Raw genomic sequence first — 13,376 nt, forward strand, 5'->3', positions numbered from 1 at the left:
TTTTAAAATTGGTTTTATTTGTTCATTGCTTTGGGAGCCCTTTCATGTAATTTGAACAAAAGACTCTATCACCGTAACATGGCAGCTTTACCAGTCTCCAGTTTAATGACCCAAAAGGCTCTCAGTGACATTTCTGTGTCTTCAAGCTGCCTTTTGAATTATTGTGACCCTCATGAATTTGATAAGGTTTTCTACACTCATCTTAAAACTCAAATGTAAACTGAGTGAAGAGAAAGCCTGATAAAACTGTCCTTGAGAATAGAAAGTATTTGATGTTCATGGAGAACACTGGCGATTGATCAGACCTTCCCATTTATGAATTTGGACGAATCTAAACCAGGGGTCCTTAAACTTTTTAAACAGAGGGCCAGGTCACAGTCCCTAAAACTGTTGGAGGGCCGGATTATAATTTGAAAAAAGCATGAATGAATTCCTATGCACAGTGCACATATCTTATTTGTAGTGCAAAAACACTTAAAAACAATAAAATTAAGAACAATTTAACAAATTTAAAAACATTAGTATTTCAATAGGAAGTGTGGGCCTGCTTTTGGCTGATGAGATAGGATTGCTGTTGTTGTTGTTGTTGTTGTTGTGTGCTTTCAAGTCATTTCAGACTTAGGTTGACCCTGAGTGAGGGCTGGGTAAATGACCTTGGAGGTCTGTATTCGGCCCTCGGGCCTTAGTTTGAGGACCCTTGATCTAAACTCTAGTTTTAATATTGCCACCCCCAAATATTTTCTCTGGATCTAAATGCATCAGGTGCTCTAAGGTGACATGACAAAGTGACACATGTTGGGTTAGTTTGAGTCAAGTATTGATACTGGTGTCACTGTCACATTCTACTTGAACTGAATGAAAGTGGGATTTTATCATAGAAATAACTCACGAAAAGTAACCGTTTTACTATTTGTTTAAAAGATTTTACAATTTATGTAAAAGATTTTCATTTCTGCGTGGTATTTTAGTGCAAAAAAGACCTAGTATGAAAAGATAAACGTTAGAGTTCTCTCCTCAATGTAGAGTGAAGCTGTAGGTAATATTATAAAGGAGAACTGTTGTTCATTATTGCTCAGTGCAGTGTTGCACAACTTATGACCCTCCAGCGGATTGGGACTCCAATTCCCAGAAGCCCAAGCCAACATGTCCAATGGTCAGGAATTTTGGGAGGAGGGCCATAGGTTTTGCACCACTGCTCCAGTGTGCGCTGCTATCTCTGTTCCAAAAATATTCCAAATTGTAATTGCTATACAGCGTGAGGCAGCATAACTTCCTTTTTAAAAATGCGCACCATTCAGTCGGTTGAAGACATAGCGGAGCGCAAGTGGTCTCGTTCGAGAGGCAGGAGTACGAACTTTTGTCCTGACACAGTTCAGTTGCCATTATGCGTTGTTGTGATTATTGCTTGTATTGTTGTGTTTGGGCTCAGCCTCATGTAAGCCGCACCGAGTCCCTTGGGGAGATGGTAGCGGGGTACAAATAAAGTGTTATTATTATTATTATTAACAGTGAGGAGAGTGCTTTTGCCGTTGAGGCCTACTTTTCGAGCGGATTTGGAGTGGCCGGCCCGCTCTCCAGATTTGGCTCCTTGTGATTTTTTTCTATGGAGTTTTTTGAAATCCCATGTTTATGTGAACCGTCCAAGGACCCTACAAGATTTGAAGACCAACATCCAGGAAGAAATTGCCAACATAACGCCTGCTATGCTGGCAAGAGTCATGACGGCCATAGGTTTTTAAATGCTTGTATGTTATTGTTCATTGTTATTGTTTATTGTTTATTGTTGTTTTGAGATTTATTTTACTGTTTTGTATTGATTATTTTGTTACTGCCTTCGTTTTATTGATGTACTGCAGGCTTGGCCTCATGTAAGCCGCACTGAGTCCTTTGGGGAGGTGGTAGCGGGGTACAAATAAAGTCTTATTTTATTATTATTATTATTATTATTATTATTATTATTATTATTATATGACAAACACCAGAAATGTGTTTACTCAGTGTATGGAGAATAGGGGATGTCACCTACCTAATTTGATCTTCAAAAGTACGTAAAACAAAACTTTAGGTATGCGCCTACATTATAAAAATATAAATAAATTTCTGATTCATACAATGGGTTTTATTAAGTTTTGAAAAAATGAAGTTATGCTGCCTCACCCTGTATTAGATGCTGGGTACACTATCTTGTTTGTTTGAGATGTAATAAAATGCAAATCCCTTGAATACTTTCTCCGGGGAAAATATCTAGTTTGTAGAAGTCAAATGTGGAACATGTGGTTTGAATAGATTATTTGTAATACTCGTGGTTCTGTCCAGTGATGCATTTGTGCAAATAAGTTGTTAGCAATCTGACAGCTTGAACCCACACTACAGTTCAGAAAAGGTGAGAAGGAAGAAAAAGTTATTATAAAATCAGAATGATTCTAATTTAGGGCTTGCGTAGCTGATTAGTAATTTATGATGAAGACTAGGTGATACACTTCATTTGTTGATTACATGACTTGATGAGTTCTTGAGCCATTTTGATTATATCCCACAAAAGGTGTTGTTATTTTTCAGAACTATACAGTGACTTTGGAAAGCCTGAGATTATAACCATGGGATATAGGTGAACAACTTCAAATTCTAATCCTGGGTAGCTGTGAATATGGAACATGGACTTCATCAGTGCATGAGAAACTTACTGTTTCTATACTGTAACATTGGTGAATATGTGCTCGAGGAATGCCTTCCTGCCCCACAGTGAGCTTAAATGGAGTTTTAAAGATGCACAACAGTGTTTCACTGTTTTTCCTTTATGTTTCCTTCATAAGCTCCTATAAGATTGTTCAAATGAAAACTGTTTGCAAGGGCACTTATTGCATCGGCCAAAAATGTGTGTATATTTCTTGTTAAGAGTAAACATCCCTGTTGTGCACTAAACATGTAATCATAATATCAGGCTTCTGATTCTGGTTGCAAGTTTGGAATCTATTGCAGAAAGTTGTATATTATGTCAGAACAGAGCCAACAAAACCTTAATGCCATGAAGCTTCTCCATCAACTATGTCTCTGACAGAAAGCTTAAAAACAAATCTTGATATATTTACAGCAACTCAAAAAGTGTACACTGTTTTAAGGCTATTTTTTAAGAAAATATTTACTTAGATGTATATTGGAGGACATAATATTGACAAAATATACTCATGATGTTACTCTAACAAACTGCCATGCAACACACAACTTGACTAATGCAGAAATAGAATATACAGGCCTAATCTATTCAACACATGTCAAACAATTATCATCTAGCCAATTCATTCATTTTTTAAAAATCTTAATTTGGCAATTTAATTCATCTTTTCCATACAGTTATTCTTCAAAGATAATGAATACTGAAATCTAGTCTGTGACGACCTGAGGTACTAAACACTTTTGTCTTACTTCATTGCCTTCAAAAGTAATTGTCTTGTTCCTCTTAGGCTCTATCCATGAGTTGTGGATTACAGCATTGTTTGGGATAGGGTCAGCTTCTACTATTGAAACGACGCGTTTTTTCATTTTACTTTTCAAAACCTTTTGAAATTTTTGTCTAGTGAATGCATATAGTAAAGGGTGGAAGATGGTGGTTCCATATGCCATGACTAGAAAACATAATCTCAGCTTTACCAAAAGGTCACTTGGGCCCAAACATAAAATTGTAGTATTTAAAACTGTAATTGGTGTCCAGCAGAGAAGAAAAGTTGAAATGATTAATAATGACATTCTGAAGACTCTTTTCTGTCTTTCTCGCCGTTCGCGATGTCTCTTTACAGCCCGTCGTAGAGCAATTATCACGGAAACTGAAGTCCTCACCCCAAAGACTACGTTTCTCCCTCCACTGCTTTGTGATACATCAGTGGTTTCATGTTGTGTAGACAAAGAAATTGTTTTTTTCTTCCTTGCTTTTTTCTTTTGTCCCGTAGAAAATCTTGTGCCTATTCGGATATTAAGTGCCTGGAGTATTTTGCTATATGTAATTAGCATTACTACGACTGTGAAGAAGAAGATTGGAATTTGTACTAAAAGATGGTAGTACATTCCTAGTTCTGTGTGGTATTCATTTGCACTGACACACAAGAGTGTCTTGTTTTCCCAAGTATTTGCACTGTGAACACTGAAGAAATTGACTTCAATGAATGGAATCAAAAAGGAGAAAAAGGAGACAACCCATATTGATGTCATGAGCATCACAGCCCTTCCCATTGTCAAAATACGATTTGCAGGTTTCACAGAGATATCATATCTGTCCAGAGTAATCGCAAAGACATTGATTGCAGTGGAAACGCTTGCAAATGACACACAAGCTTCATGGAAGCAGCAGATGAGTGCAGAGTTATTCTCCAGTGAAAGCAAAAGAATAACTATAGTTAGAGGAATACATCCCACACAAATTATTACATCGAGAACATGAAGGTTCATTGTAATAATGTTGCTGACAGAATTGATTAAGTTGGATTTCATGCAGTAAAGTACCAATACAGTGAGGTTGCTGCCAAGTCCCAATACTATTTCCAACATCAGAAATCCAGTGAGAGACACTTGAAAGCTTAATGGATAAGACAGTGGCTGGTACATATTGGTGTTGATGTCATCAATGGCATCTCGAACTGTAATGTTAGATTCAGACTGCATGTTGACTTCTGGAATGGAAGAGAAACACATTCTTTTGTTGGAAGTTTGTTTTGCCCTGAAATATGAGAGAGAAGAGATGAAGCTGCTTGATTCTAGATTATTTTAATAATTAATTTAATAATAATCTACCAAAAAATAGCTTTGGTTAATTCAGGAAATTTGTTGTGCTTAGTTTGCAGGAATTTTGGGTGGTTTAAAAAAAGACACTGTTGTCGAAGGCTTTCATGGCCGGAATCACTGGGTTGTTGTAGGTTATTTTGGGCTATATGGCCATGTTCTAGATGCATTCTCTCCTGACATTTCGCCTGCATCTATGGCAAGCATCCTCACCTCACTACCTCTGAGGATGCTTGCCATAGATGCAGGCGAAACGTCAGGAGAGAATGCCTCTAGAACAGTGGTTCTCAGCCTGGGGTCCCCACATGTTTTTGGCCTACAACTCCCAGAGATCCTAACAGCTGGTAAACTGGCTGGGATTTCTGGGAGTTGTAGGCCAAAAACATCTGGGGACCCCAGGTTGAGAACCACTGCTCTAGAACATGGCTATATAGCCTGAAAAAAGCTACAACAACCCAAAGAGACTGTTGTTAATAAAACAAAATATGTTAAACAAAGACAGCATTTGTGTTACAAAACTGAATGTATGCATAACTTTTGATTTGTGCAAAACTATGCCAACTTTATATAATGCTTGTGTGTGTGTGTGGGGGGGGGGGCTGGGGAGGTTTACTGTGTCAAAAAGATAAACATTACTTTTTACTTTTCTAACAAGTTCAAGTTAATAACCTTATTCTGAATGGCATATTGGAAATAATCCATATGGCATAAATTTTACTCTTATATCTGCACTGGAAATTGCTTGTATTTCCTGTGTGTTTTTGAGTGTCATCGTACATAGGCTTTTTGCATGAGTACATAATAATGCAATCAAGTGTATTTATTTAAAAAGTATAGGTGAATGTACATTACCCTATGAATTATGAAATTATTTCTGCATATAATAAATGTAATGAATTTCTTTAGCATTTTCCATTCCAGGAGGTTCTAGCAAAAAGGGGTTCTTATTGTTGAGCTACTAATGTGCCTGTAGCAAGAGGACTAGATCCCAATTTTTTTGTTACCTCATTAAGTGAGATGAATACTTATGACAATGAATTTACAAATAGTGACATCAATTGGATTTGTATGCTGATGATTTATGGGGTAGAGTGTTATTCCTCTAGTTATGAAGAACACAATTCAATGGAATAGCAGTAATTGCAATGCTATGACTTATGCTGTGACCACACCCTCAACATTGTATGATTACAGAGTGAAGTATTTGGGGGGTTATGAGCTGTTTCTGAAAACCAAACCTTCTTTGCTGACAGTTTCATTCTGTGCATTTACTGTGAAGTTCCACTGTGTTCAGTAGGGCTTACTCCTAGGTAAGTGTACAGAATTGCCACTTGAAGGAGATTTCATCATAAAACATACTTTAGATTGCTTCATTACTATGATTTGTCTGTCCTTCAAAAAATGAATTTTGAAAAGTTAAAAATGGACTCGATGGAATTGCAAAAAACAGTCCTTTCAGTTGGAAGCTTTTTTAGTTCTTCAGTAATTAGCAGACATATATTTATTTAAAGAAAAAAAACTTATTTAGTAAATTGCAGCATAAAAACACAACCAATCATCTCATGAAAGCATGGAATAGCTTATATGACAATTCATTTTGTCGCTATATGAATCTTAAGGTACAAGCCTGTATTTAGAGTAATTCGGACTCATGGTCGATAAACTGAAACAAACCATATCCAGGCTCATTCTTAAAGAGGAATGCAATTTGAAATCTTGCAAAAATGGGAGAAAATGCATGTGCTAACTTTTCGACAGACACATTAAACACCAGGTCTTTGTCACATTAGTTAGATACTTGGTGAAATAAAAGCAGAACGGTTCAAATGGGAAGGTAATTAAAACAACACACATCTCCAGAGCTGGGCTCCTTCTGGAAATGTTAAACCGAGGTTGGGATCATGCCGCCTCTGACCTACCTGTTTTCTGTTGCCTCAAGGGCCCTTCAGCTCGCAGGAGCAGCTTGTCATAAATTCATACATGGTGTCACTGACAGATTTTGACATGCGTTTTCACCTGGCAACAGAGAGATGGCTGCGATCTGTTTCCTGCCTGACAGAATATTTTAGTTTTCTTTTTGTTCCAGCACACCAGCAGAAGAGTAAACAAAAACATTTAATTTCCTAATACGTTTCCACGGAGCAGAACCCGATGAAAAAGAATGATCTTTTAATCCATCAGTGGATAGTAGCCCTGTTCTCAGTGGTTCATAGTTTCTTTCCTCTTCTGTGTTGCTTGGCACCATCCTTCTCCCCCACTCCTTGTAGTAGCAAAATAAAAATTGAAACCAGTTTAATTCACTATATCCTCTTGTTATAGGTGTGTACTGATTTTATTCATCTCCAGTCATTATTCTGGAGTTATAGATTGCTCATTACTCCCGTGTTGCAGATTTGTCATAGAAATTACTGTTTGTTCGAATAATCCAGTTTTCATGTTTTCCTTTGAAGCCATGATCTACATCAGCCTATTTATGATTGTTTCCTTAAACTTTAGTCATTTGTAGAAATAACCCAAATAACATTCTGCAGAGCCATTCAAATTTGCTTCAATCCTTGTTGGTGTTATCCAGATATTTTTTCAGGGAATTCTTTCCTTAATGTTCCTTCGTTCATCAGCCATATCCACAATCCTGATTTTACATTGTAAATCCACTTGCAGGAGATGCTCGCCATTTTTCCTGTAGCAATAAGCCACCGAATAAATCTTTCATTTGAGCAGGTGTCTTTTTAGTTGTCTGTGTACACAAGTGTGTTACACACCATTTGAGGGGTAATATAGAACTCCATAATTTCCCCTGTTCAAAAACATATATTATAAGCACATCCTGAAGCTCTGCAAGGAATATCCCCAGGAAACTGGATTCTTCATGTCATCAGTAACCAAACTGAATTGGATGCTGTGTGCCATGGAAAGAAAAAAGAAACTTGTTAAAATAGAGATCCTTAAATAATAGAAATTAAACATTTTCATCTGGTGTAGTCTGGTTCCGCATTGTGTCATATATGGCTTCTGTGAGATAATGTAAAAACATTATTTGCAGGAAGTATGCAGTGTTAAGTGTTTCTCAACATGGCAAATCTCCCACCCCCACCCCTTTTTTCATTTAGCTGTATTTTGATTTGATATCGAAACGTATTAAAAGGAGATAGCAGAAATCGGGAAGCAAATTCAGTGCTGCAGTATTTTCTTAAATACATTAGTAGATTCTACGAAATATAGCTCTACTGAGAGACTAGTTTATACACTACTGTTTTGATTTCATGTGACCATGTAAGAACCTCAGCTGCTTCGTGGGGCTGATAGCTATCCTAATTTGCACACGCCTTTCGAATTTGGTACTTTCTGTGAGCTTATTTACATCACGTTCTTCAAACATACCTTCGATACCAAAGCATTTCACAGTTACATAAAAAAGAACCTGATTTTCCCCTATGAGCAAAATTGGGAATTAGTCATTTAACCCATCCTCCAGAAAGCAACATCCCTTATGGAATATTTGAATATATTTGCTGCATATGTGGCTGTGGTTGTATGATATTTTTAATCCATTTTAGCTGTTTTGAGGGGGGAAAATCTGCTGGAACTTTAAGCTGTACCATCTCGTAAGAGCTCTTTTGACACAAACCTGATAATCTTCTACATCTTATGTATTTGCAGATAACGCAGTTGGAAAGGATTTGATCCTTTTAAATGCAATATAACATATATGAATGAGAACACTGTGTGTGCCGTAAGACAAAAGAGCAGAAAAATCAAAGTAGGATTTTAAATAGAACTAGAGAGCCCTCCCCCCTTCATAAACATATTTTCTGATAGTCATAAGGATTGTGTCTTACCTTTACTGAGGATTGAATAAATTCCTGAAGCTGGTGGAGCAGTTCCAGTTTGGAGGGATTCATTGCTTTTGATTTTTTAAAAAATATTTTTCTCACTTGTTAGCAGAATAGAGGGGAAAGAGGGTGAAAAGCATCACTCCAAAACAGGACCTTAATGAATATTTGTATTTCTGCTGTGCCATTGTTTCAGCGCTGTGCTCATGCATACAGCATGCAATGCTGCTCTCGGAGCCTGCTGCAGTCTCCCACTTCCGACCGTAGAATCAATAAGCATCTCCAAATGCATAATGAAAGTAATTTAACATACTGAAGGCTTCGTGTCTCCAGAGACAGCATAACGGTCTGGCCGATCTGAAGCGGAGCAATTTTGCTGCTTAGGAGACCTTGTTCTGGGCAGCTTGTGCAGAATGACAGCCTACCTTGTCGCTTCCCTTCACTGCAGAGAGATGCAGTGCATTCACTAATTTTGATTGGTCAGTGATGTTGGGCTTAAACAGTGCTTCATGCATATGGGAGTGAATTTAATTTTTTGCTTTTTAAGAAGTGGGTTCTTTTTTAAAGGGCAGTATTTTGGAAAAAAAGTCATTTATGTGTAATTTCTTCCATTTTTAAAGGATATTGGCTGTAGTTTTCATTTTGTACAGTATGTTTTCAGGGTTGTACAGTACTGTGTGCTACATGAGATCACAGTAGACAGGGCAAACAGGTGAAGGGGTACCTTTGTTATATTTAAACAATCATATTGTATATACATACTTTCTATTTTCGGGACTTTGTTCTGTGCCTACCACTGATGGATGTCCAGGCTCAGCACCCAATCTTAGCTGTTATCTTTTACATGCAGGTCATTTTTTGACACTTTCTTTATGTAAACTGTCTTCATTATACAAAACACTGGAAACTGCAGTTTTGGAATGCTAATATTAGGGGAAACAATTTGCATTCATATTAGTTAAAATGATTCATTGTCATTCTTATTTTTTGTAAGTCATAATTTAATTTGTATAATTGGTCAAAGTTTAGACAAATACTGTTGTATAAAGTTTGATTATTAGCATTGAGAAATGCAACAATCTTCATACAATATCAATTATTATTATTATTATTATTATTATTATTATTTACAGCTTTTATAGAAGAACTAACTGATGGGGGGAGAGAGCTGTTCAGCAGTGGATCTCTCTCTCTCTCTGCCCAGGGGGAGTGTGGTAGAGGCTTTGAAGTAGAGGCTGGATGGCCATCTGTCGAGGGTACTTTAAATGTGATTTTCCTGCTTCTTGGCAGAAAGGGGTTGGACTGGAGGGCCCACAATTTATTTATTTATTTATTTATTTATTTATTTACAGCTTTTATATTCCGCCCTTCTCACCCCGCAGGGGACTCAGGGCGGATTACAGTGTACACATATATGGCAAACATTCAATGCCAATTTTAACATACAACATATACAGACATACACAGAGGCCATTTAACTTTTTCTGGCTGCCAGGGGAGCTGTTGCTTTCATCGTCCATCTGCGACACTGATGAAGTACTTACGCATTCCCCGCATGCTTTTCTGCTGGAGTGCTTTGCAGGAGTCTTTTTTATGGCTTCATAAATTAGTTAATTTAGCCTCCCCACACTTTAAGGTGGTACCTAATTTTCCTACTTGACAGATGCAACTGTCCTTCGGGTTGCAAAGGTCAGCAACAGGCTACACAATTGGTTGGAAACCCACTCCAACCCGGGCTGGCTTCGAACTCATGACCTTTCAGTCAGAGTGAGCTTAATGCAGCTGACACTCAGCCAGCTGCGCCACAATCCCATTGATTCTGATCCTGTTAATTTGCTATGTTTTCATGATATTTTCTGTGCTATTATACGCTGCTATCCACCTTATTGAACCACCTTATCCTTTAACCAGCTTGCATAGTGGTCCTCTTCCCGCCCCCCTTCCAAAATTAGTCTTGTTGTTACTGTTGTTGCTAGCTATTATTGTTACACTGTTTTATGCTGGTTTATGGTATCTTAATTGTTATTGCTTTGCTTTTAATTGTATTCTGCCTTGGGCTTGGCCCCATGTAAACTGCCCTGAGTCCCTTCAGGAATACGGAGGCGGGGTAGAATAATAAAGTTGTTGTTGTTGTTGTTGTTGTTGTTGTTCTTCTTCTTTAATATAATCGTATGGAGACTATTTATTTCTCTTTTTTGGTGGAGACATCAAAGACTGGCTTCCTGAGATTCTGATCTTAACCTTTTTTTTTTTGTTCACTTTGTATTTTTATATTCATATAAATAGTGTTTAATATTTGCCCATTTATCAATAAAAATATTATTGGTGGTTGCTGTCTGATGAACAATAAAATCATGGAGTTGTGATTCTGTTTTAGATTGAGTCAAGAATGTATTGTCGAAGGCTTTCATGGCTGGAATAACTCAGTTCTTGTGGATTTTTTCGGGCTATATGGCCATGTTCTAGAGGCATTTCTCCTGACGTTTCGCCTGCATCTATGGCAAGCATCCTCACCTCTGAGGATTGGCTGCAGACCTCACCTCTGAGGTCTGCAGCCAATCCTCAGAGGTGAGGATGCTTGCCATAGATGCAGGCGAAACGTCAGGAGAAATGCCTTAGAACATGGCCATATAGCCCGAAAAAACCCACAAGAAGTGAGTCAAGAATGTTCATTTAGATCACTGAATAACCACTATTTCACAATGTTTTTAATTAGGTTTAAAAGCCCACTAGTCTAAAGTTTCATTATAACTGTAGGTTGCGATCCAATGGGGACATTGACAAAGTGAGAATGCACTCTCCATTTTTCACAAGTGGCTTGAGTCCTTGGATGTGGGAATTACAGCAATGAAAACTGAAGAGATAGACCTAGGAGTTGGCATGTTATCTTATATGCAAGCATAAATAGTATCCTCTTTGGATCACAGCTGTAAGTACTGGAAAAGTTTATTTTATTTATTTATCATGTCAGAAGCAAGTTGAGGGTACAGTTAAAATGCATTTAAAAACACAAAGTTTAAAACACATGGGAATATACTAAATGTTCTTTGACCAGAAGCTGACCATTTGGAGTGCCTCTGGTGTCACTGTGAGAAGGTCCTCTGTTGTGAATGTTGCATTGTAGTAGATGTAGAAAAGATAATAAAAGTGAAAGGATGTATAAGATGGCTAGTTTTAAAGTGAACAAAATAAACTTGCTCCAGGGACATCTGTTTCTACAAATATATGTGAGTAGTTGTTGAAAGCAGTTTTTAGTGCTTAATTTTATTCTCTTTGATCATTAGATCGGTAGTGCCAGATTTTCATAGAACTGGAAAATTGGCTGCAGAATATTCTCCCGGAATCATAACCTCCTACATGTTCAGAAATGTCCACTCTTGTATCAGCTTTGTTTTTTTACTGGTGAATCCCTTGGAAATAGTGAAACTGTTATGTCTTCTGAGAACCTGTACCAAACTGCTGACCCTTCTGGTTTCTATCACGCTCAGTAAATATGCTTGCTCAGTAAAACAGATATGCATATTGTTAGTCTAGACCAGGGTCCTCAAACTTTATAAACATAGGGGCAGGTCACAGTCCCTCAAACTGTTAGAGGGTCAGGTTATAATTTGAAAAAAACATGAATGAATTCCTATGCACACTGCACATATCTTATTTGTAGTGCAAAAAACACTTAAAACAATACAATAATTAAAATGAAGAACAATTTTAACAAATATAAACTTATTAGTATATCAGTAGGAAGTGTGGGCCTGCTTTTGGCTGATGAGATGGGATTGTTGTTGTTCTTTGCTTTCAAGTTATTTCAGACTTAGGTTGACCCTGAGCGAGGGCCGGGTAAATGACCTTGGAGGGCCATATCCGGCCCTCGAGCCTTAGTTTGAGGATCCGTGGTCTAGACACTTGTAGGCTCCCCAAAACTAGTGTCCATGTTTTAAAACAAGGACCAGGTCACAATCCCTCAAATTGTTGGAGGGCTGGATTATAATTTGAAAAAGAATGAATGAATTCCTGTGCACACTGCACACATCTTATTTGTAGAGCAAAAAACACTTAAAAACAATACAATAATTAAAATGAAGAACAATTATAACAAATATAAAATTATTAGTATTTCAATGGGAAGTATGGAGCTGCTTTTGGCTGATGAGATAGGATTGTTGTTGTTGTTGTTGTGTGCTTTCAAGTCGTTACAGACTTAGGTTGACCCTGAGCGAGGGCCGGGTAAATGATCTTGGAGGGCCGCATCCGGCCCCCGGGCCTTAGTTTGAGGACCCCTGTTTTAAAGGGTATACTTTCCTCTATAATTTAAGCTAATGTGGTGGTTTAGGGGAGTATTTTGCTAATCTTTTCCTATGACCTAGTGGTTTACATGTGCAATTGGATCCATACAGAAAAGTCAGACAGGACACTGCATTTTTTGGAATAATGTTTTGGCTTATTATATTATTACATTTATTTCTGCGCTCAGTAACAATACGAGTCTTAGACCAGATCTACACTGACCAATATTCAACAGTACACTGCTTCTAAATGTGGAGATGCCAACTTTTAGTCTGATATTTCGTCACTGTTTTCCTAAACGATTATATTCCTTGAACTTTAATTTTTCATCATATGGCATGTCACCATTGTGTTGCTTTCTTTTCCACATTATTATTTTTTCTTTTTAGCATACAACTGGAACTGTCTCTTAAACCAGTTCCTGCCACACCTTAATGCCATTATGATGTTGTTGTTCATTCATTCAGTCGTCTCCGACTCTTTGTGACC

At 37.5% G+C, this 13,376-nt stretch overlaps 2 protein-coding genes across 3 annotated transcripts in view; one reads left to right on the forward strand and one right to left on the reverse strand.

Annotated features, from left to right (window-relative positions):
* COG5 (component of oligomeric golgi complex 5) overlaps nucleotides 1–13,376 on the forward strand; it is a 307,163-nt gene that overhangs the window by 66,008 nt on the left and 227,779 nt on the right. The gene's annotated exons all lie outside the window — the stretch shown is intronic.
* GPR22 (G protein-coupled receptor 22) lies at nucleotides 1,971–9,070 on the reverse strand. 2 transcript variants are annotated; one of them, XM_060778380.2, is made up of 3 exons: nucleotides 8,610–9,070; nucleotides 6,690–7,669; nucleotides 1,971–4,661 (listed from the first exon to the last, which is right to left on the reverse strand). In XM_060778380.2, the coding sequence occupies exon 3, from the start codon at nucleotides 4,651–4,653 to the stop codon at nucleotides 3,382–3,384; it is 1,272 nt and encodes a 423-aa protein (XP_060634363.2). In that variant the 5' UTR covers nucleotides 4,654–4,661; nucleotides 6,690–7,669; nucleotides 8,610–9,070; the 3' UTR covers nucleotides 1,971–3,381. The 2 variants fall into 2 exon arrangements, with proteins under 2 accessions (XP_060634363.2, XP_060634362.2); XM_060778379.2 differs by having other exon boundaries at nucleotides 1,972–4,708.

Source organism: Anolis sagrei, chromosome 5, assembly GCF_037176765.1.
Source record: "Anolis sagrei isolate rAnoSag1 chromosome 5, rAnoSag1.mat, whole genome shotgun sequence".
In the NCBI taxonomy this organism is placed as follows: domain Eukaryota; kingdom Metazoa; phylum Chordata; class Lepidosauria; order Squamata; family Dactyloidae; genus Anolis; species Anolis sagrei.

What these genes read in the sequence shown, in the direction of transcription:
- GPR22 (XM_060778379.2), bottom strand. Translation starts at nt 4,683, where the DNA reads ATGTGTTTCTCTTCCATTCCAGAAGTCAACATGCAGTCTGAATCTAAC.